Source organism: Perna viridis, chromosome 5 (genome assembly GCF_037379345.1).
Source record: "Perna viridis isolate PV_CMFRI_1.1 ecotype Kerala chromosome 5, ASM3737934v1, whole genome shotgun sequence".
Classification (NCBI taxonomy): Eukaryota; Metazoa; Mollusca; class Bivalvia; order Mytilida; family Mytilidae; genus Perna; species Perna viridis.
Genome location: NC_142449.1, coordinates 8036075 through 8062109, shown reverse-complemented (window position 1 = coordinate 8062109; position 26035 = coordinate 8036075). Strand labels below are relative to the sequence as shown.

The 26035-nt window shown below is 30.5% G+C and overlaps 1 protein-coding gene across 2 annotated transcripts in view; it reads left to right on the top strand.

The window, feature by feature from the left end:
* Positions 1–23091, top strand: part of LOC148615824 (retinoblastoma-like protein 1) — a 56597-nt gene extending 33506 nt beyond the window's left edge. The window contains exons 8-25 of one of the 2 annotated variants that reach the window (XM_088582454.1): positions 1763–1810; positions 2384–2555; positions 7109–7275; positions 12845–12926; positions 13299–13436; positions 14208–14290; positions 14776–14896; positions 15121–15216; positions 15558–15663; positions 15962–16152; positions 16439–16573; positions 16782–16964; positions 17404–17475; positions 17706–17823; positions 18434–18588; positions 19392–19451; positions 19787–19954; positions 20417–23091. In XM_088582454.1, coding sequence (XP_088438580.1) covers positions 1763–1810; positions 2384–2555; positions 7109–7275; positions 12845–12926; positions 13299–13436; positions 14208–14290; positions 14776–14896; positions 15121–15216; positions 15558–15663; positions 15962–16152; positions 16439–16573; positions 16782–16964; positions 17404–17475; positions 17706–17823; positions 18434–18588; positions 19392–19451; positions 19787–19954; positions 20417–20611 — 2290 coding nt within the window. In that variant the 3' untranslated portion in view covers positions 20612–23091. The remainder of the gene's footprint in view (positions 1–1762; positions 1811–2383; positions 2556–7108; positions 7276–12844; positions 12927–13298; positions 13437–14207; positions 14291–14775; positions 14897–15120; positions 15217–15557; positions 15664–15961; positions 16153–16438; positions 16574–16781; positions 16965–17403; positions 17476–17705; positions 17824–18433; positions 18589–19391; positions 19452–19786; positions 19955–20416) is intronic. The other variant, XM_088582455.1, reaches the window with a different exon arrangement.
* The last annotated feature ends 2944 nt before the right edge of the window (positions 23092–26035 follow it).

Below are 26035 nucleotides of genomic sequence, written 5' to 3'. Positions count from 1 at the left end.
TGGTAAAAATTTGAGGGAAATGTTGATTCAAGATTTGTTATGAAACAGCCTAATTTGTTCTGTTATTTCTCAACATGTACTAGCAATACTGATGTTTATGTATGAGGAAGATCTGTCTCATAGGACTTGATGATACGTGTTGTGGCCTACATTTTACAAAGTATGGGGTGGAGATAATTTATAGAATTGTATGGTGGGAGAGTACCTGGGTGTTGTTTTGGCTTGATTCCCAATAATACATAAAGTCATTGAAAGGAAGGGATTACATTAGATCTACAGCTATGTTTAATAGAAATGGTGCCAACATTTAATGTTTTCATTACAGTGAAGAAAGTTGAAGTATTGAATAGTCCTGTTAGCAATATATATTCAACTAAGTTAAGCAAGGTTGTTTATTGTTAAAACTTTGGTACATTTAAATTGTATAAGAACAGTCTTCAAATTACCATATATTTTCAATTTCCAAATCTTGTATTATCTTATAATTTGGTGTGATATAGATACAGTATCGCTTGATTTTCTGAAGGGTATTATTATTTACTTTTACTTATGTTATATTGAAATTCATTTTGCATTGAATAGTAAGATGTGATCAGTTACTGTATACAATACAATGGAATGAACATTTCACCCTAGATTAAAACTGATTTTCACCATTGATTTAACTGAAAATGAAAAGATTCGCTTGTATTCCTTAGTTGGTATTCCAGAACTTAGTATTAATTATTTTTTCTCAGTCCCTCCTCCAAGGTTGTACTGAAAGAACACTCAAATTTTTACAGTAATATCACATAAATGAACTATTTGCTGTGTGAAAGGAAGATCATATCAGTTTTTGGTGAGAATGTTGCCATGTTTACTGACTACCATATTATCTTTGTAAAGACTAATCATTTGGACCTATGCTAGTTAAAATTGGGTGGTCCATTAAGGTTTTTTAATTTTGTAATTTATTTCAACTAGAAAAATTCAAGTCTTGATTTCATAGGCTATCATTGTGACTGACTGAGACTTGAGTCAATAGGTGTACTGATATATGGAACATTTTAGTAACCGGTTACAAACATCCATGCTTTGTCTTGATATGTTATTTAATGTATTAATCATTGGGAAATTAAATATAGACTTCTACCCGTATCACCAATGATGAAAGCAAGTCTAGTAGTTACTCTACTCTGTGTCATGTTTATAGGGTACATAGTTCGTGTAATTTTGTAATTCAAAAATTATCAAATCACTGTTATTAAAACAGATTTAGTGTTGAGTACTGTTTAACTCTCTGAAATTATTCTTAAATCCCTTGGAAACTTTAACTGTCAAGATCATTCACTAGTATATTCTGCTATTAACTAGTAAAGATATATATTATACAGTCTGGTCTTCTTTTCAGACCTTATTTAGTACATTTATGGATGAAATAGTATATCACTGAATGTTGTGTTTCTTTTTATACATGTTGTATGTGTGTTCAGCAAAGTGTCATTCCCAGTCATTTGATAGTCTTCTCAGAAATAGTTACCTATAAATATTAAACCAAAACAAAATTGATATGATTAAGAATTTGTAATTATGTAGAAACAAATGAGTGTTATTAGACTTGCAGATTTACTGATTAAGAAAATTCTTTTTTCATATATTTTATGTAATCAAATTTCTGCTGTCTTATAGTTTCTGTGAAGACTGCTTTCATTGTTGTATCTTTATAATCATCATCATCATCATCATCATTGTTGTAACTTGATTGTCTCCCCTGCCATTTCAGTCTCAACATCAACAAGGAACATCAAAAGTTTGCCAAGAGATTTGTCAGGTTAGTTATTGCATGATGTTTCACAGCTAACTGTTCCCATCTTAATATTATTCTCAAAAGTGTACGAAAATAGTAATCGATCAGTTTTTAGGTGGTATTTTCGGTTTGGCATAGCTAATTGTAGTTCAATATCTCTATTTAAGACTTATTTATTTCAAGCTTAAAGGTCATTTTCAGTCCTTAGTGTAGAATAAGGTAATAGAACAAATATGGTCCTCTACATTGCAGTATTTTCATGGTAGGCTTACATAATGGTATATAAAGAGAAAACTCTACTGGAAAGGACCAAAAAGGTTTTTGTTACAATAGTGTGTTGGTGAAGATCTGAAGTTTGAAAAAAATGCTCTTTTCCAAATTTTTAAACTGAATTTCATGACCATTATGAAATTAATAAACATAAATGTTTGATTTCTATTTTTGTACACATTTGATCCCATTGATTTGTATTTTTACACTTCAGATTCCAAATTGTTCAGGCACCAAGTTCATTACATGCAGCTGAACCAAATTGGATTGTGTACAGGTACATCATGTCCTTAGAATTGAATATGGATTCTTTTTGTCTACTTTCAGCAAAGCCATCAACAGTGAATATGAAGAGTTTGTCCTAAGTGTTGGAGATTTTGATGAAAGAATTTTTCTTGGTGAAGATGCTGAGGAGGAGATCGGTACACCAGCGAAAACCAAAACTGTGTCAGAAGAGTTAGATGAACGACAGAAAAATCTTGAAAAACATTTGGATGAGGTAGGTTAAAAGAGATTTTAGAATTTGATAAAAGAGTTGACTCTTTTGATGTGGTCTTCTTTTTTCACCGTATTTATTTTAATACTTATTGGCTGTATTGGTGAAATGATCAAAGGATGATGGTAAGTAACTAACAAATATAAGATCATAGTCACCTGATCAGAACTTTGATGTGGAAAGAGACGGGGAAAAAACTCCATGAAAGGTCCACTTTCCTGAGGAAACATTAGAACTAAGAAAATATTTCAGTGATTTTGATGAACTTATCTATTAAATGATATCATAGGTCAACCTCTCTTTATTGCATTAAAAAGGTATAATTGCCTGTTGTGTACTTAAAAGACCATACAATACCCTTGTGGTATGTTTATTTTGCCAAAATTTATGAAAATATGCTTGTTTTGTAAAGTCCTTGAGTGTTGAATGAATCTTAAGAAATATTTATTACTAACTAGAGAATCCTTAGGTTCAAATTCATGACAAGTTGTCAATCCATGCATGTATTTATAGCTTGTTGAAATTTTTATTAAATTTTAATATATTTTATATTAAGTATCTCAAGTCCATTTTATCCTTGTGACTAGAGCCCTTGATCAATTCGATAGCAAGATAAAGCACAACTTCCTCAAGTAGAATAAAAATGACTTTACTTTACTATTGAGAAGATTTCTGTAATAGTCGGAGGTCTGACAGATTGAATTATGACATGTTTTTTTGCCTATATGTCTTGCTGAATTATGAACAAATAACATGTCTTTGTCTACTGGATTTGATTGAGACCTCCTACAATTAGAGAACAATTGAAGCAGTAAGATTTGATAGACTGCCAGATAATCAGCTGATTAAATATGTCTGTATAGACAGTTAAACTAGTGGGTATTATCCCTTTATCTCTTCAAAAATTGTCTACAGAGTCAATATTTAGTTTAACAGTATTGTCAAAACATCAGTTATAAAGTAAACTACATTTATAGAGTGTTTAGATGTAACTTGTGATAAGAAATATTTAGTGAACTGATTTCCCTTTGTCAATGATACTGTAGTCAGAGAGATTTTATTTTCCATCTCTGTGTTTTGTTGGACGATTTTAATAGTAATCCTTCACTGATCTATTGTGGTCTTCCACGGCTTGTTAAACATTGATAAGACCAATTGATATTGTGTTATGGTGGGTTTTTTTTTCACTGGACTCAAGCCAATACCCGACTTTTGCCTCCTTTTCTATTGTAATCACAAGACAAGCTTTTACTGGTTTTGGCGGTTAGGATCTTAGTCAATATTATTCAGGTGTATATACCCCATATTGATTTAACTACAGATCTTGTGATTTAATGTAACAGTAATTATTGGAACTAGTAGGTTTATGACAATGTTGATTATTTATTACAATTGATTGACAGTAGTGATATTATTGTGGATCATGCTTAAATGTCTCCATTATTAGTGTGCAGTATCTAAAGGATCCACTTTTCAAAATTTAATTTTCTTTAGTACATGCAATATCAAATGAAAAAAAAAATTTTATTACACTGTCAATACAAAATTTGATTTTCTGCCATGTGGTTGTATATTAAGATAGTATGGAGCAACATGGAACCTCATTTTAAAAGACACATCACCCAGGTGTGTCAGATATTTGTACAGGTGGATTATTGTGTGATTTTAAAGTTTTGGCAAAATAACGAAAGGTGCAAAAAAAACCCAAACATAATTGATAGTTATGTAATATTATATATTGATTGTTTCTTGAGCAGTTGTAGTTTTTTTTTTATTTTGCCTTGTGTCACTGTCTGTCTGCTTTGACATTATGTTCATTTCTTAATAAAAAGATCTATGATTTGAGAATGTAAATGATGATAGTCAAAAAAAATATTTTGAAATTATGCCCTCCTACTATTGCTGATAATTGAAATATGAATATTTTCTTTTTTGAAGATTTCTGAAGGATTCTATATTTATAATGCTTCTAGTGTTTAATTTATTTTCATATGCTCATAAAGAGAAAAAAAATATAATACTTATACTGATAGCTAATTATAAAAAGACCCCCTAAATACAAATCAACTACTAAAAATGAAGCTTTTAAGGAGATTACTCAGTAGCAGAAATTAATGATAGAAGAGAAATGTTGACAAGATGTCTAAGTTGGGGAAACTTTAATAAAAATCCCAAGTTGTTTTTGTTCAAATTTGATTAGAACTTAAACTGTCAATAAAAGTCTTTATGATAAGGGAATTAGGTTGTTTTTTTTTTGCATCCTCACATAATCCATGATTAGATAGGCTGAGTAAGTTTTAAGTTGAAATATTATTGACAGTAAAGCATAATAGGAAAGGAATGATCTGCTTCATTTACATAAAAAAATGCTCTTGAAAATGGCAAAGAAGTCATCACTAAAACATCTGAAGTACTTTTATCACACATTCATGTAAGAATTTGGCTAAGACCAGTGATACTTTTTTATAAAAAATCTCAACTTTTTTAGTGCTGAATTACATCCAATGCACTTCTGACCTATAAACCTTGGGAACAATAAATGTGGGAGATTCTCCTTTTCTTGACACTGTTTTATGTGGGAGATTTTTTTTTTTACATAAAAGCTAATCTTTCATGTAAAAAGTCACATTTTTTTCATAGAAAATGTAGTAGTTTTAACCAAAACACTTATGTGGGAGATTCAAAGTCTTTCATTAATTGTGTGGGAGGCTTAATAGCAATGATTACAGGTACAATTCCTTTACACTCAAGATGTTCAATGATTTTATCATTTAAAATTAGTTCAAATGCACTGTAAAATTTTACTGGTAAATTTGATGTCCTATATGATTAGTCAGTGTATCTTTTTCACATGCTGTCTTGGTATAAAATTTGTTTCTAGGTCTGTTCAAATCAATTCAATAACAAAAAATTAACATGTATCATCATTTACCTAATTTAGTGTTCCCTGCAGCTTATGAAATTGGCAGGATAATCCAGGTAAAAAAAGCGCACTCTAGCTTGTTAGAGGCAAATTTGAAGGCACATTATACAAACATAATATCTATTTAGGGAAAACTGACAGAAAATGCCAGAGAGCTATTGAAACCTACCAAAAAAGGGCAGGGAGACAATGCCACCTAAAGAGTTGTTATTTACGTAGATTTCTGCTGCTATCTGAATCACTATAATTTTCTATTGTAATCTACTATAGTATATTTGTTATTGGTCCTCATATTTGAACTCAGTAATTTTTTTCTTTTAAATGTGTCCATTTTAGCTCACCTGGCCGAAGGCCATTGAGCTATTGCTATCATTTGGCGTCCATCGTTGTTAACAATTTTTCGAAACTCTTCTATTGTGACACTACTTGACCAATTAGAACCAAATTTGGCATGAATGTTCTTTGGAGTATCCTGCATAGAACTGATGTGGGGATTTCTGATCCGTCGAAAAACATGGCCACCATTACTAAAAAGTAACAAAGGGGTCAGACAGTTGTTTTTCGCATATATCTCCAAAACTGTTAGATTTAGCAAAATCATTTCAATTGAAATTACCCAATTTATAAGGCCTTCAAAAGTCTTCAGGGATCAAAGTTGTCAGGTGACTCCTTGTAATGGTGTTCTTTATTGCCCTTGAAAGACAAACTTTAACAAGGTGGGCGATTCAGGCTTTTGGGAGCCTCTTGTTTTACAAGGCTCGTATTCTGTTGTCTCTAAGAGATTCCGAAGGATCTCTCAAAATTTACAAATAAAATATAATGAAATCCTCACAATGTTACTGAAAAAGAAAAGTAAAGGACAAAGAGATATTTGTATATCATTTGAATTAACTGAAAAGGATCATATAATATATATAATTGATGCTAAGATTAAGATCCTGACCACCAATTTAAATGATGCATTTTAAAAGTAATGTGATAGGATGTAAAACTTTTTCTTCCAATATCATGTTATCATATAAAAGTGTTGAGTAATCAAGATTTAACTGTCAATGTAACACATTTAGACAAGAGAGAAAACTACCTAGGAAAACATGTTAGAACATGTTGAAGTTTTCCCTCAATACTTCATGTATATATAGTGCACTTGGACAAAGGAATATGAGTAAATGGTTTGGGATTTGGATAGTGTAGAGATTTAAATTATTGGGAAGCTGGAAAATGGATAATTTGTGAAAGCTGATGTATTTTTACATATAAATGATTGAATTGACATAATGTTATAACATGTGGACTTAATGAGATCAGCTGAGAAGAAATGTAAACAAATTTAAATCTCTTAGTATGAATTGGTTACAATTGAACAGTAAAAATTGATTATTTGAAACAATTATGTGAATATTCCTGTTAATTTTGTGGCCTAATGCATGGACTGAAATCAGGACTTTAGGTGGTTCCAGTTATATCACAAAAGAAATAATAAATAAAATAAATACTTCAATGGCTGAGAATGATGATAGTTCACCCGATTATGAGGAAGATTTTGGCCCGTAAACACGAGCTGTGTCTGTGTCAACAGAGTGACAGATGGCCTTATAGTAAAAGTCCTTGTTATTCTTTATATTTTGATCAGACAAAGACATTAGCACCTTTGACTCCACTGACGGGGAGGAGATATCTAAAGGATAAGGACCCCTCCATAACTCCTGTGTCTACAGCAACACAGAGTGTTAGTAAACTTCAGTTGCTACTGTCAGGAAAGAAAACCAGTCCATCAGATGTATTAACAGAAATGTTCAGGTAAGATACTGTTATTTGATTATGTGCAGAATACATTTATTGTAGAATACATTATCAATCTCACCAGTCTTATAGTACCCTTTCTCTGCAAGATCCACTTAAATTTGTAAGACAGAAAAAAAATGAAAGCCATTGTAGGTTAGAATGTAATGTACAAGCTAATCTTGATATATATCATGTATACAGTATTTACTTATCAAGTTTATTTATGGTCATGATGCAACTACTCATACAATTTGATGGAAACATATATAATGTAAAGTATTTTATCCTATTGACTTTAATGGCTTTCTCTTTATCAGGATATTTGTTTAAATATTAAAACCTATTAAATTTGTAAGATATGAACTGATGTGATTGAAATAGGCAAAATCATAGAATAATGTTATTGATATTTGGAAATCCTCCTTTTCCTTCTTTTTCAGAACTAGAATAGTCACATTGTTGTTTAAGTTTTGTAGTTCTTTGTTTTCTTAGAAAATATTGACATCTTCTGTTAAAAACTGTACATCAATTTCACAAAAGAAGAATAGATTTTTCTATAAAATTATTAATCTTGGTTTCATATTTCTTTGAAGCCAATGATCTAATATCTGTATTTTCAATAATATCTAATATTTTGTGACCTTCTCATATCAGAATCTAATTCTGAGCTGATAGAAACACTTAAAACTGTTTGAAATTCATTTCAGTAATGGAAATGTCATTGATTTGACTGTTAGAAATATGAGAGAAGGTTTAGATGCCTTGATTTACAATAACTGTTCCTATTATTGTAAGAGTTAATTCTCTGATTTAATCAAGTTTGTGGTTAACAGGGGAAAATAAAATAAGAGTTTATTAGGAAGTCCAGATTGAGGGGACATTGACTCTAGAAACTAGAGATTTTATGTAACTATTTATCCAAATGCAAAAAAAACAAACTAACAAACAAACGAACAACTACAATCAATTCATTGTGTTCTCTTTATGATTAAAAATTTCATTAATGTTTTTTCTGTTATAAAAGAAGCATCTGCATAAATGTCCATGAGAATTTAGAAGATGTTCAGAAAAAAAAAGATAGAAAACATTTTACGCGGACTTTTCATGGGACAGAAATTTTTTAATTAGGTAAACAGAAAATATATTCTCTTATACACTTATTTCCTGAGTGAAAAAGTTATATCTATGGTTCGTACCTTATTAAATATGTCATGAAGATTTATACACATTTTGCTGTTATATTATTTTAATATACTGAGTTAATGTTGCAATTGAAAACTGATATTTATATTTTGAGTCGATGGAGATTGGTCAAGATGTTATAAAATAATCTCTTGCACTAAATAATGAAAGTTATTACTTGTACATGTATGCTACTACAGATTAATAGCTTGATGTCATCGCTACATGTAGGTATCTGTCAGACCTTCCTTATTATAGACATACCATGGTGAAGTAGAAAGTAAACTTGACATTACAATAAGGATCAGATAGTATTATACTTAGTTTAATCTAGTTGATAAAGATGGTTAATTTGTAGGTTTAAAAGTCTTCTATAGTAATAGGGGGCGTGGATTTTTATAAATGATGGAGACACATTATCAATAATTACAAGTTGGGGTTTAAAAAATAATGAGAATTGTGTTAGAATCTGTTAGGACTTGTTGAAGACAAGTGTTTTTCATTCATGTGTATTATTTTCACATTGTAGTTATGCATGAAAAAGGTTAGACTTTTGTTTGTTTGTTGTACACATGTTCATGATCTGAATACATGTGATCAAATGGAAGAACAAATGATGTGTTATTTTTAAATAGAATATTTTGTATAGGGGAAAGATGGAGGGCAAGCTATAAGAAGAAATATATACATGTATTTTGAAATTAGAAAACTCATTCCTTTTTCTGTGTTTCTGTTTTAATACATATATTCATACAAAGAAAGAAAGTCAATTCAATTAAAGTTAGGCCTATCAATTGTTGAATTCAGTCACTGCATGAAGTGACTGAATGGAACAATTGATAGGTTTAATTTGAATTAGATTGAAAGAAAATATTAGGCAATATAGTGAAGCTAACATTGAGGAAGAGATAGTATCGCTAAGATTTTGCTTTGTGGTGAAGTCTGTAACTTAAAATTTTGATTATATAAGATTGAAGGTCAAGGTCAGATTGGCTATTTTCTTTCACTGTAAGAAATGTCACTGTCAATGGGGGGGGGGGGGCTTTTTCTTACAAGAAAATGTCAACATTCTCATGATTAACTTTTATTGAACAATTTAAAAAGGAAAATCTCAGATGAATTGAGAATAAGATATTCCAGTAATTTATACCTTCAATGTTCTCAGTTTTGAAATGCCATCATGATCTTGATTAAACTAAATATCCATTTATGTTGTACTTAACAGGTGCAAAAACTTGAAATTTCATTCCAGAAGAAATTGGTTATTTTCTTCTCCCATTTAACTATGTTACTAAATGCTTTTCAATAAAAATTTATGAAACTTAATTTCCATTTTTCTTGAGCTGCTAAGGAAATTTAATTTCTTACAAATTAAAGAGATGAAAAGAAGATAAACTCAATTTCAGTTTAACAAAGAAATAAATATATCCTTTAATAAACATCTAGTTTTTAGAGAAAATAAATAAGTAATTTTGACAGTACACTGTTAACAGATTTAATAGTTCAGTATTGAGTAAAAGCAATGCCCAAATTTAAAGTCCATTCATATGAGATACAGGGGACCTTATTTAAGTTAAGAAGTCTATTGTGATGGAAAGATTTAAAATAGACATTGTATGAAGAAAAATGATGGTAATAAATATTGATGAATGATCAATGGTAATAGAATTGGACCTTTAGATGGCATAACATTGTAACAACTTGATATTAGATAGGTCAGTGTAAATAGCTGCTTTATATAGTCACATATTGGGGAATTTATTAATTGTAACATCTCAGTACCAATCTTACTACAGTTAAAATTGAATGGATTTCATTGTTGTGTCATGTTGTACCAAGGAGGAGTTTTTAGTGCTGCAAAATTTCATTAAGTTTTATTGACATCGGTATTAAATGATAGAATTAGCCCTGTCAATTAAATTATATGTAGAATTGAGTATCAGTGGTTAAAGGAGCTTTTTCGTGCCAAGGTGGTTGATTGATTCCCTCATGGCATTAAATACATTAGTTAGTGAAATTGTACCTTGGTAAATGTGTCTAGGGTTTTGAACCAATTGAAACATTAATTTCTATAATTAATCATCTATGATTTAGAACAGTTAATGTTATAAGTTTGATTGTTCTCAGTTCAATTTTCAGCATCATATTTTGCATTTTTATTTTTGGTTTTTGTTGTTGTTGAATATAAGAAGAATAGCTATTTTGGTATTTTAAAATAGTTTTTATGTATCAACACATATGCATGCTTTATTAACAATAATTATGATTGCTAATTAACAGAAAAGGTAGAATGTCAGTGACATAAAGAAAAGAAAAGAAAACCTAACTCAAGACTTCAGGTTATTAAAAAATTGTGTAAACAACTGCTTGAAGGAAATGGTGTGTAACTTGTCTGGTGCATGCTTGAAGAATTTTATTACTTAAATTGAGGCGAAATCCTATTTTTTTTAACTGTACTTATTAACCAAAGGTGTTAAATTTCTCAAGGTTTCGTGCAAATTAACATCTACTTTAACAAAAGTGAGTCAACCCCCTGCATACAAGATATATTTGATAGTAAGAGGTTGTTAATTGCAATGTAAAAGTTTCTGTAGATAAAAGAAGTATTTATTTGGAGGAATTAAACTGCTTTGTCCAGTAAATTGGAATTGAAATAAATATGAACAATTCAACAACTTTTCTTTAATACTTGATCATGGGTGTTGGTTGTAAGAATTGTGAATTTCAAGGTTCTCATAAATCTATTGAAGTATTAACTCTTTTTTTTTTTTTATTATCAATATCTTTTTTTGTTAAAGAGAAATATAATTCAATTAATTTCTGAAGAAGTAAGAATTTAATTTCTTAAGGAGTAAGAATGATTATGTATGAAAAAAATTCAAAGTGATATGATTAATTCTCAAGAGTCAAGAGGGATTAATGTCTCATTTTTTACATGAAATGGCCTGCTATTTTGATATCATCTTTAATCTTGGATAAAAGATATATAGGTTGACTGAATTAATAAATACTCTATATTACTCCATTAAGGTACAATGTCACATTACAGAACAAACATTTTCTTTAAAAAGAATGTACTGTATACATTTTAATTGATATATGCGATACCTTGGGTTACTACAGTCTTATTATAACTTTACTTAATCAGCAAACTTCAAGGTTTTTATTTTCAAAAGGGGTTCAATTTCAGATCTTTGTTCATTTAAATTCCATGATCATTAGTACACAAAGCAAATGCAAGTTGTCTTGATCTTTTTGGCATTCTACCCATCATTATGATATCCTGATATGCTAAGTGAATATATTATTTTCTAGTTCAAATCTTATGGAGTTTTCTTAAGCAACAGTCTTGGAGATTTTTTTTTTTGCTCACCTGCTCACCTGGACCAGTGGTCCTGGTGATCTGATGCCATCACTTTGTGTATGTCGTCGTTGTCTGTAAACTTTACATTTTGCTACATGGAAACTTGACCCATTTTAATCAAACTTGGCTGAAATGATGTATGCAAGAGTTTAAGCATATTTTATTTGCAAATGAACCTCTTTTGGTTCTGCGTGATTAAACATGGTGGCAGTCTGAGGCTATTTTAGCTATTGATTTACCAATTTTCAAAGATCAGCTCCTCTAAAACCACATGTTCCAAAGATTTGAAACTTGACAAGGTTGATAATCATAGTGCCCTCTGTAAGTGGTCAATTTTTTGTTTGGCTGAGAGGTTGGCTGCATTGAGACCCTATGGGGAAACACCTTTTGGCCTATATCTTTGCTTTTACTCTACCAATGATGACAAAACTTAGCAGAAATAATAAAATGGAAAATCATTTTTTTGTTCCACTTGATTAAACAAAATGGCTTCGAGAGGCTATTTAAGCTTTTGATTGGCCACTTCTCAAAGATTAACCATCCGTGCAAGACTTGTAAGAGTAGTCGAGGACATTAAAACCCCCCTTAGTACTTCTCAAAGATCAACTCCTCTTTTAAACTTGATATGGTTAGTGACATCAATACACTCTACAGTTTTCTTTTTGTAGAGGTCAGGGGCACTTTTGCTTAGGGGGAAGCAGGAATGTATTAGTAGAAAACTATCTGAATCTTTTGTTTAAATGATCAAATGATATGACCACATGATTTTCCATTCTGCAGGTGAGCAATTAAGGCTTTCTAGTGCCTACAGTTTGTGAAGGTCCCACTCAAGTGACTACATGAGGTTTATTTTTGTTTTTGTTTATAGAAAGTTCTATAAATGTACTGTTTTAATGAAAAAGAAAATATGCAGATGTGATTACCCTTACAAATACTCTGTTACTTTTTTTTTTAGCATTCCTACACAGCATTTTATTTATGGGTAGACACATAGAAATACTGGCATATCTTGTTCACTTCTGTTTCTTTTTTTTTCAGGGAGTGCCCTAAAGATCCTCTTGACAGTATTGTAGCCAGAATAAAGGAGATGGGAGAGGTTTTCTGTCAACAGTATATCCAGGTAATATATAGGCCGACAAATCAATAGAAAACGCAGTCTAAACTGTTTGTGGATCAAAAAAAAATAATAAAATGCTGAGTTTTTTTTTTTAAAGAACCTAATAGAAGTTTAAGTTATAGATCTACACATGATAAAAAGCCTTAAGTGAGACAGTGAAGAGAATAGCTTCTGATGACTTTTAGTGGTTGGAAGGTCAGTTGTGATAATTATTGAGGACTGATGGTAAAAATAGTCAGTCTGTGTCAACTCTGCAATTAGCATGGATAGAAGTCAATCTCATGTTTAATCTCTGTATCTTCAAACAAATAAAAAGCAAAACTGCATGATTTTTAGATTACTAGGATATATTGTAATGAATTAACTTTTTTTTAGCCAACAGAAGACAACCCTGGTGCTCACATTGACTTTGCCAAGAGAAGATTACAACTTGGTGAAAGTCTATATTATAAAACTCTGGAGAGTATTGTAACTCAGGAAAACAAAAGGCTCAGTAGTAAAGAGGCCATTTTTGTATGTATTTACTGTATATTAGTACACAGACAAATAATTTCAAGACAGAAAGTGTCACAGTATACTGTTGTTTCATTGATTAACTTACCCAAACAAAAAAATGTCTTGGTGAGCTTGCTTGGCTCCACATTCTGGAGAATTAAAAATAAAATTTTGGTAGTCAAGGCACTATAAGTTATTTATTCAACCATTAGTTCACCAGAATTTTTTAATACATTTTGTCCTATATTTAAATAATAAGCTTTGTTATAAATGATGCAGCCATTAATATTACAGAATAATAATTCTGCTCCATTTTGAATTTTTATACAAAAATAATGATGCAGTTGTACAAATACATGGGTTACCTTATAACTTCATATTACTTCCTGTTGTGTATAAGAGTAAAAGCAACCAGACCATGATTAGAGCTAGGAACTGGATATTTATGATCTGGGTACCTATAATGGACCTAGAAAACAAATAAAAAGAATACAACTAAATTTCAAATGAGCAAAGTGGACCCCACTAAAAACTGAGAGTATGGACCAGATGTACTGGTAGGATAAACATCCTGTGGGCTTTGAAAAAAAAAACACCTGCCAAATGGATCATATCATGTCAGATCTTAGTTAAAACTAAGGAGGAAATTACATGTGATTTAAACAAAATATGTACATCTCCGAATCTACTGATACTTTGACAGCAAACATGAGTCCAACCATCCAGGGGTACTAGATTTACTGAATGAGAATATCCTTGATTTATCATAGTTTAATTTTACATTTTCAGAATTTACTAGAACATGATGTCTTTCATAGGTGTTTGTTAGCTTGCTGTTTAGAAATAGTTATGTTTTCCTATAATTCACAGAGGTAATTATTATATGTTTGATTAACAAGAAGTATGAATTATTTATGACAATTACGTGAATGAATAAGATTTGTAATGATCATTTATTGAGGCATATAGACAAATGACCCATTTATTTTCCATGAAGTCATTCTTTTTTCTGTTTTGTAAATGAAACTAATTAAATAATCTATTTTACATAGGTTGTGGTTAGCTTAGAGTTGTGAAGCCAGTGATAAAGTTGTGAAGCCAATGATAAAGTTCTGTTTTAAATAAAATGTCTTAACAGTGTATATGTGGTTTTCTGTGTGTCCTTGATTGATCCTTAATTACTTGCTGGATTTTACATAATTTCATGATGTATATAAATGAACATATTATCAGAAATTTTAATTTCAAGAAGTTTTTGAAAGAATTTGGCTTTGGAATGCTCCAACAGGCTTATTAATCCTTATAGGACAGTTTATTTACAATCAAGACGGGTAATTTTTGCTTGGTTTATTTGCAGGAAATTTCCCTGGATTATGGAAATATTTGATATTTGTCCTTACTACTTCTACAGAGTTGTAGAAATTATTATTCGTGCTGAAGATGGTCTTTCAAGAGATGTTGTAAAGCATCTTAATCATGTAAGTATGAAGAATGAAGTAGAATTTTTTGTTGAATTATTTCATCACATTGCTGTATATGATTATAGTGTCCAAAGGTTATGATTGCACACAAATAATTTACAGAGATGATAAAGTTTATTTGAGGCCAATCATAAAAAAAATCATGTTTTGTTTATCAATTTACCATAATAAGGTCAACTTCAAAGGCTGATTCTATAGATCTAATTGCTTTTTGTTTACAGATAGAAGAATGTATATTGGAGTGTCAGGCATGGAAGAAAGAATCACCTCTATGGGATGCCATCAGGGACAATAATGGTGTTCCTGCTTGTGAAGAGGTACAGTATTTTATTGATTGTGGACCTTTAAAACATAGACATTTCACTTTCATTCCATGTAAATATGTATAGTAGTCTGCAAAATTAAGTCGGTATCTTGATTCTTCTACACAAAAGTTCCTAAAACATGCTGCTCACATGGTTAATTAAATTGCTACCGTCATTTTTGAACATAATACAATCTGTATAAAATGTGTGGCAAATGGACCAGAAGGATCAAGTGATATGTTGTTATAAACACACATGGTTAAACAAAGTAAACCATTTCTAATTTTCAGGAATAGAGACTACATTATTATGCTTCTGAATAAGATTTAAAATCATTATTATTTTGATTGCAGGTTATTTTGCCTAGTCTGATAGACAGTAATTTAAGCTCAGGGAGTAAAGTAATGCAACATCCTGCTGTCAAAAGATTGGTAGATGAAGGTCATCCAGTTAGGAAAGGTCAGTATATGCTTAAAGAGCTTGTAAATATACTTTGATATATAAAAACATAAAAAAATGTATTTGTATTAGAAATTTGGTTGTTATGTAATATTTTGTTGAAGGATTTTAGGAGTTGTTTGATGTGTAATAGAATTATAACATTGTTTATGTTGTAGAGCCCCAAGATTAATCAGTTTTGAAAGACAGGGTCATAAATTAATTGAATCAGAGAGCACTTTGTAAGCTATAATTTCTGTGGTCATGTTCTTCAGTAATGGATAAATCAAAGTAATAATATTGTTTTGTTTGTCATCAGATATTCCTCAGTCTCCACCAGGTCCATCTGCTGCTGACAGATTTAGCTCCCCTTCCCCTGGAAGTGCCAAAAGGAGGCTATTCACTGGAGGTACCTCCACAGCAACAACCCAAACACCTAGTAACCAGGATGGTCAGTCTAACCAGACAGTGATAGCTTTCCAACAGGCTCAGACTGAAGATGGAAGACAGGTGAGAAAGTCCTACAATAAGACCAATTTATATGTTCTCAGTTGCCTCTATAGTCAAAACATTGGGGGGGGGATTTTCATTTTAATTTGCTTCAAATACATGTATTTATACTTGAATTGATCTCAGACATAGATATTTTTAATATAAAACAGTGATATGTATAAAGCAAAACATATGTAAAGTAACATATGTTAACATTAATAGTGTGTTTCATTGCAGTTCTATAATAATGGCCTATATTTAAATTAATCCATTCTGTTATTAATGCTAAATTTCTATATTACAGATACTGATTCCATTACATACAACATTTGTAAGAACACCAGTTAATTCAAAACAAGAACCAGCTGTTTCAAATTCCACAGGAAACCAGTCACAGAAACCAAAGAAAACTGGTTCCTTGGCTCTCTTCTTCAGAAAAGTAGGTTTAATTATTGGATATTTACAGATTCCATTAGTCTATAATTTAGGAAAATTAAATTGTTTTCTTACTTGTTTATTTATTATTTTTTTTTTAAGCTTTTGTTATGTAATTATTATTCTTGTATACTTGTATTGGAAAAATGTATATAATTGTTTATTATATGATATTGTATAGCATTGAAGTTAGCAATGTTTCTGTCGCACAGTTATACCATATGGCCTCGGTGAGATTACGAGACTTGTGTGAGAGATTGATGATTGAAGAGGAAAATGACTTGAGGAGGAAAATCTGGACCTGTTTTGAACACACACTTGTTAATCATACAGATCTCCTGGTGGACCATCATGTTGACCAGATACTCATGTGTGCAATATATGTCATGGCAAAGGTATAGGACTTGTTCAATTAAACCCAATGGATTTACAAAACTTTTTTTTATATAACTAACCCTTACATATAATAGGTCCTCAATTATAGCAGTAAATGTTTTCAAAATAGCAAAGTGTATGTAAAAAAACATGAAAGACATAACACCATTTTTCAGGTATGAAGACTTTTAGTAACATCATTGCCTAAATGGAGTTATTTAGAAGTTTGTAGATTGTAAGGAAAACTGAAAAATTAGTAGTTGTTTCTTCTCTGCAAATTTTACATCATTTGGTGAAGTAGTAAAAACATGTTTGCTTAGTGTTATAATGTTGACTTATTGCCATGCTGTTTTCTTCTCGTATTGATTTCATGAGCTAGCCTATCTGACCTAATAGAAACTAATAAATTACTTATTTACTATATTAAGACTGTATTATTAAGATATATATTAATTTTAGGTAACGGGGAATTCTCAGTCATTCCAAACTATAATGAAGTGTTACAGAATGCAGCCACAGGCTCAGAGTCATGTAAGTTCTAAGCATAGAAACACTGTAAAAATTAATGTATCATTGTAATTGTGCAAGTTGTTGAATCCTTCAAAAAAAATTAATAGATAATAGAAATGAAAATAGAGGAAAATATTAATTCTTGTATGAAAAATGATATTAGAGCTGGACAAAATTTCATTATTTTTTCACTTTTTCTGTGCAAGTTCATTTGTTGGTAATAACTTCTTATCTATTTTGTTTTTTTCTAGGTGTATCGTAGTGTTTTGTTGACTGGTCGACGAAGACATACCTCTGGTGGTAGTGATGGCAGTAGAAATGGGACCAGTAGATCTTCCTCTCCAACCAGTAGCACAACTAACAATACAGGTATATAACATTTACAATGTATTGATTTGGTAAAATTTATTATTTATTATTATTATTATTATTATTAATTGATTATTGTTGATCCTTGGTATTTTTACCTGTGTCATCAACCTTGAAAACAGGTCTAGTAGTCGCTTGATACCATCAGTCAGACTTTGGGGTACTTACTTGTTTAATCTGTAACTCAAAAAGTATTGAACCAATATTATTCAAACTTTGAACTGTGTTTATGTACATATTGAAGATGTGCACCTCCTATTATGGAGGAATTTGGTAATTTTTTACATAAACTTTTCACTATGTTTATACATGCATTGAAAATGATAAAACTTGACTAAGTTTTTAGCATGTTAAACATAGCCATTTTTTCAGCAGTATATGCTGTCATTAGTACATTAATTTTTTTAAATTGCCAATCCACATTATAGTTTTTCTACTTGCTCATTGTTTATATACATATTGAAAATACTTATGCGCTTACAGATATATTACAGTAGTGCAGGTCCAGATTTGTTATTTCATGTCGAAATTTATTCAGATAATTTTGAGAAAATATTGCTCTTCAAGTGATAGAACTTGGTTATAAAGAAACAAATGATTATACTTTTAGAGAAAACTGAAACGAGAGAAGTGATGAGGTCGTCAAGTACATTGCCAGTACCTCATCCTGGAAGTCATCCTCCTACACCCATACATTTGTCCTCTGCAGGGTCAGGGTCAGAGAATGAGGAGGAGAGAGGAGATCTCATTATGTTTTACAATCAGGTAAAGTGATCATTTTCATTATTTGTGAATTGATATTAGCTTGGCAACAGTCTAAGTCAAAGCCAAGCAATTATTTCATTCCTTAAAAAATGTGCCTTAATTACCAAATCTATCTTATTCTGTAATTTGAGTTAGTTTTACAGTGATAGGAGTGAAAGTTGAGCTTTTTCTCATGAGATTAGTATGTGAGACTTCTGGCACTAATAAAATAAAATTCTACATCATCTAAGAGTCCCAAACATGGCAAAAGTTTTTTTCAAATTCATCCATAAATTTCTATCCATTTCTATACATCAAAGTCCTTGGTTTCCTGTATTTGATTTTTATTTTGTTTACTAGGTGTCCAATGAATTTAGAATTTAGGTCAGGATAAAGATACAAATACTTCAATTTCTTTGAAAAATTGAATTCTTGGAGATTTTCAATTTACTGAAGCTAACAATGTATTTACACTATGAATTTTGACCCCATTTCCAATTTACATTTTTCAAAGAGGAAGAGAAGGTAAAAAATTAAGCTATTTTTGATTTTATCAAAATTTGAAGTAATGGTAATCTTTGATATTCTGAACCTAATTGCGTAGTTAAAATTTCTGTTTTTGACCATAATAATTTAATGATTAGGTATTTGTTACCAAAGTATATGACACATGACCAGAGAATGAAAAAAAAAAATTGACACAAAAGTGAAAAAGTATATGGTTGGTTGTGAAATGGATATGAACTGATGAAGTTATGAGCGACTATAATGTTTGTTGTATTTTGTCATTGTAATTTAATATGAGTAAATGCTTCTTTTTTCAGGTTTTTGTCAATAGACTGAATAATTTTGCTAAGAAATTCTCAGCTACAGTCCCATCAAGGGTTTGTATTGCATCTTATAACTGAAAAAAACTTAGTATTGAGAAATAAATAAAACTGAATGAATTGCACCAAATGCTTGTTGTACTCTGAACTCATCTTGTTATCTGCAAAGATGGGTTAAACTTAACTTCAAAAAATGTAGAAAGAGAAATATTAACTGCTAAAATATTTTGTAAATTTAAAAGAGTAATTTTTTTCTTTAATTGTTATATATTATTGAAAAAGAACATTTTAGAAAAAAAAATGAACTGCTTATAAATAGTGATAAGCAATATATAATCTGTGACACTTAGCTTCATGTTGGTTAGTTTAATGTAATTTACTTGGTATTTCAGGATTGTCCTGCATTATCTCCCTTGCCCATGGTGAAACCACAAACGTTGTCACCAAGGAGAGTATCATCAAAACATCCTGTATACATATCACCACATAAACAAATCAACTTAAAGGCAACACCTGCTACTGGTACCATGCACTACTGCTTCAACAGGTCTCCAGCTAAGGTAAGAACAACTTTTTAAAACATGAATTCTTACTAAACTGTAAGTGTTTACTTATGATTTTGAGTTTTGCATCTTATAGATTTTCTAACACAATTTTATTTTAAAGGGATAATATAGAAATTGTAATAAACTGATTATTCCTTGCAATGTCACTTGATCTAAATATTTAAAAAAAAAAAAAAAAAACATAAACAAAAATTATAATTTTTTAGCGAAATTGTAATGTAAATGATTGTGAACAAATTTCAAGCAATTTAATCAAACTTCCATCTTTAGTCAATTATTAGTCTTCTTTAATAATAATAATGACAGAAAGATGAGAAAAAAATTATATAAATGTTTGCTTGTACACATTCCAAATTTTTTCCAATTTTTTAACACTGAACAGGTCATTTTAGTTATAGCATCTAATTTAGTCAACATTGAGTAGGTTTTACAGTTTAGTATAAATATTTTTTTCAGGATTTGCGTGCAATAAATAACATGATAAGGATGGGGGATAAGAGACCTTCTTTCCTTGGTAAAAGAAGTCTTGTTTCGTTGGATGAAGAAGAGGAAGTAGGAAGCCCATCTAAAGTGAGACGACAAGGACCAATGTTTCTAAAGAAATTACAGTCGGTTGGTGTTGAGAGAAGAGAAGCAAATGGCGGAATGTAAACCCATTTACTGTAGGATTCCTATTAAAGCCTGTATTGTCTTTCTTAATCTGTTATTACTTTTAGATTCATGTAAACATTGTACCAATTTCATACTCACTTTTGATACATGTCAGATATTCGTTGAAAATACATTACTCAGCACATCCACATGAAGAATGAAACATATATAGTATAATTGTATATCAAGAATGTCTGTATCTGGAAAGAAATTCACTTACTGTGTCAGTAATTCATTGTCCAAATCAGAAATCTAACTGACCAAATTTCTGTTAATATGAGTTGAGAATACATGTGTATTTTAAGGGTATTTTTGTTGGCCAATGACTGTTCTGTGATTTGTTATGTTTAGTGCTACAGATAGAACAGTTTGATGTATGTTTACTGTGATAAGAACTGGCTTCCATATTTATGTGTAAGAATGTTTTAGATTGTGATCAGTGCTGTAAATTTGGAAATGATTACCTTGTTTCAAATGGGGATACTCAAATTAACTGTAATCCTATTGATGTAATCTTGCATTATCAATCATTACTAGGATTAATTTTTGGTTTTGCAATAGTGAATACTTGCCACATATTACATGTATTGAGCTGGTTATAATTTTTTTGCCCCTGCCATTAACGTCCCTATATTACATGCATACTAAAAACATTCTAACCTAGTTGTAGAGTGATCATTGTGAGAAACAAACTAAGAAAATGGTTCTGAAACATTTCTAATTGATTTATTTTAATGAGCACACATGGGAATGTATTTGAATTTGCTTGCCTGTTATTATGTTCAAAAGGAGATCCCATTGTCTAATTTGTGTCTTCGAACTTGAATTGCTGGACTTATATTATGGCAGGGGCACATTTGTTACCTGAATGCTCACCATTTACTCTATATCCAGTGTATGTGTTAAATTAGAAGCAAAAAGTTCTTTTTTTTGACTTCTGTGTTTATTTAATTTGTTATATGCAGTTTTAAAGCTGTAGTATAATTGTATTAAATTTAGAATTGTATTGAGATATCTCTACAGTTTTAAGAGGGATTTCTTTTGGACAATCTGGTATATTTATATAAGGGGATATAACTGTGTTTGTTATTGACAGTTAGATTAACACTGGAATGTATAAAACTAGAGAATGACCTTCTTTAGCAACTGTACTGAACATTTGCATGAATATTTTTGCATATTTCATCTATAAGCATTTTGCATTGTCATTCAACCAGTTAATTTTATGTCAGACATCACTGAAGATATCATCTACACTCCCTCCCAATATTGTTAATTATTCATTTTATAAAATTTTATTGTAGATTTTTTTATTAGGAATTTTATCATGAATTGTTGATTGTAATATTTTATTGTCATATAGTGCAATCTGTTGTATATAGGGAGCAATTTGTACATAGAAAATCTTTTATCGTATCTTTATACTGTTTTACATCATCTTTCCTATTGAGTGACTTTGCCATGATTTTACAATTTCATATCTTTCCATTTGCCTTTTTAAGTATCTGTTTTAGATTTCTTTAGCTAAGGCAGACATGGGATTTAAAATGCCAGTTAATGACGCTTTCTGTTAATGGATGAGTTCATAATATTGGGGATGTTTCATCATAGAAAATAAGTTATTGACAATTTACTACAGTTCAGAATGGTGAACACTTGTAATGTTTTCATGAACAAAGCATTTAGAATTTCTTTGATTTTTTAAAATTTTTGTGAAAAAAGTTCTAGTCATTTTTTTTTTCTTTATACTACATATGTCATCCATCATTGCACTGTCAAAATTTAATGTAATATCACTAGGTAGTTAGTTTTAAGACAAGTATAGTGATCACATTGTATTGCCCATTTCAAATTTTGAATAGGATAAAATCTTTTTTTTTTTGTGTATTCTTTGAAGATAGACATTCTATAGATTTTATTGACAAATTAACACAGTGCAGCTGTTATGAGATTTTGAATTGTCAATAACTTTTATTACATAATAAAGAAAGATTTTTTTAGTAAAAGATAATTATTGTAACTGAAACTTTGTAAGTAAAATAATACATTTAAATGTATGTTACAATGTTAAAGTAATTTGGCAAGAAAGAATCTGATAATTGGTTCAGTTGATCCTGATTTACATAATTGTACCATTTTGCATGAAGTCTATGGAATGATTTATACTTGTAAATTTGTACCTGTAAAATCAATAGTGAAAAATTTTTTGGTGTATTTGAAAACCTAAATTTTCTTGTTCAGCAACATATCTTTTTAAGTAATGGAATAAGGTTAATATTTAGATAGTGGTACGTTTCCAACTGTCAATTGCCATTGTTGTATGTGTTGATATTTAATGTCATGTCAATGTTGAACATTTTGATGCCAAATTTATAGAATTGAACAGTGGTAATGCATGCCAGCCATTTTGTGTAAGTTGTTTTAATTGTACAGATATTGACCAGATTTACGTCTACTCATTAAAATTAATTTAAAAATGAGTATCAATTTATGTTTTAAGTATATAACCTTTGTGAGTATGCTTGCATTTATCACTTTCCCTGTTTGGACATATAGTCCAAGAAGATGGATTTTTGTGATAATTAGTCTTGTCCTAGCTTTTAACCAAATCTTTGAAGAAACTGTGTCTTGAATAATGGTTGCATCCAGGCATAAGTCAATGACTTTTTTTTTTAAGTCACCCTTCTGAAATATAAGTTGATTTGGAGTGTAAGATGAATTGCCTAATTTTGAGCAGAATCGATGGAAAAACAGATGTCATATTTGCCAGTTAAGACAAGGGTCAGATGTGTGTATTTATATCATAGGTGTCAGCGGAGATCCGAGTTGAGAGGTTTGGTTTTTTTTTTTTCACAGCATATTATTCAAGCCATGTTACCTTGAATAGAATTTCTGAATTAAATTAATATTTGAATCTTGTTTATGGTGTACTTTGTGAGTTAAATTATTTTTATTGAATTGGGTGTCAGTTGGTCAATTAGATTATCAGATGTATGAAATCATAAAGATGTTAAGCGTGTGCTCCCAGGTGTGAAATTAGTTTCATGAAAAGGTCGTAATTACAAGCGGTAATTAATAAACACTAACCTGGTTTTTTATAATACAATAAAAAACAAATCGTTACTTTTGAATTTGGTTGCAATTAGCCATTTAGATAACACTGATTATCATTTGAGCCACGTGTGAATGTGTTACGACCTACCGTAAATGGGTATAAATTTGCATATTAAAGGACTGATAACTCCTGAACGCTTGATAATATCCTACCAGTAATAAAGAGTTTTGTTAACGTGTCTTCTAGACTTTGTTCATATATTTTAACGATTTTGAAATTTTTATTAACATCGTCTTATTCATTCATAACGGATACCGGCACTGACCAATAATCTTTGAATTCGATCGCCAGTTTGACTGTTCAAGTTATGGCTTTCGTTGATTTTACCCAAAATTTTGAATGTCAAAATTGAAATAAACAAATTTAATGAAATGCATTGTAGATGAACATTTTTATCTGAAAAATTCTTACAGAAGTCAAAGTGGATGATAAGTTGAGGCTGACACTTTGCTGAAAAAAAGTACCGACTTACAGGCTAGAAAATACTGTAATACTTTATTGAAGAATATATCAATGACAGAAGGACCAATAGGCTAGAAAATACTGTAATACTTTATTGAAGAATATATCAATGACAGAAGGACCAATCCTAAAACATACCTTCCACAACTTTGTTATCTAGGTGATAAAAAATCTAGAAAAAATATTTCCTTTGGTACTAAGCTTTATTTCAGTCACTTTAAGATAACTTCCTTGCTAAAAAAATTACAGTTGATGATAAGATATCCTTTTATATAACCACATAAAACTTTTGTGGACCAATAATTGTATGATGCTGATGTTGTTGTTGAGTAACAGTCTTTTCTTTAAAATATCTTGAATTAACAGATTTAGAAAAAAAACTAGAAGTCCTGTTTATCACAGGAGCCCCCACATCATTTGTTAGTGATTTTTTTTTTTTTTTTAGTACATCAAATGTATCTGTAAGACATAAATGATGCCCCCGCTTGCTAGATTTGCCAAATAAGGAAGATGTTTATTTTTGTATAAAGACATGGTTTGCAGATTCAGAAATCCTCTAAAACTTGTGATACTCTGGGTCTGTTGGTTCAGCTCAATCCTTCCAAGACTTGCAATGACGAACTGTTCCAGTTCTGTAACTTGAAAAATTTGGGGATCAGATTTTTCCTAAATATATGCATATCTATATATTGTATCCTGGCCACATAGTGTCATGAAATTCTGTTGGGTAGTGTCAGACTAGTTGTGATGAGAAAAAGAGGACGGACTGACAGACACATAAAAATTGTTAATAGCCCCCAATAACATATCCATAACTTTGTTGCTTGGGATATATTTTAGACAAAAATTACAAAGTCGCCCAGTCCCACAATATTCCAAAGTTCAATTATCACCCAGTTCCATAATATATGATGAAAATCAAGATCCTATGACCTTGCACACCATCATTTTGTGTAGAAACATCCTGCAAAAAATGTTTTAGATGCGCTTCAAAAACTACAGGAAGAGATAGCCATACAAGCCATACAGCCCTATTTCTGAGTAAAATGACTCAAGTGTAACTATCACCAATTTCCGTAATATTTCACAAAATTATCAAAACCCTTTGGCCCTGTACATCTTCATCATGTGAAGAAATATCCTGTAAAATATTTTAGATATAGTTCAAAGACTGTACGAGGAGATAGCCGGACAAGCCATGATCATGTTTAATCAGGACGGAAAGGGGTAAATTAATATGCACCCCCCCTGACAGTTTGTCATTGGGGCATTAAAATAATAAAAAAAAAACCAAACAAACCACTTTGTTGCTATGGGCAAGATGGAAGGGCTTGTAGTCAATGGAAATATTAGACCCATTTGTTTGACAATAAGGGCAGGGATGAGAAATGATGGACATCTGAGAAGTGGAAATTGGACAAACTTGAAGTAAATACAAGTAAAATGAAAAATGGTGCAGGAAAATTTTTTGATTTGATTAAGTAGAATCCAGAAAAATCAGATCCCTTGAGAGGTTGATAGGTGTTGTAATTAATGCAGGGTTTGTATGTCTTGTCATAGCTTCATTTTCATAACCAGAATTTTTGTTGTAGAACGTTCAGAATTCCCAAGACCAATCTGCATTTTATTGTTTACTTTTGGGATCTCAAAACACAGCATTACATTGCAATTTCTTATATATATTGCTTTTATTAATTCTTTATCATTAAGAAATATATGTTTGTCATTTTTATTCGCATTTTTACACAGAAATACTCAGTGCTCTGTAAATTACAAGTTTCCTTGCATTTGAACAAAATAGAAACCATTCTTGTGAAACCATGAAGACATGTGATGAGACTTGCATA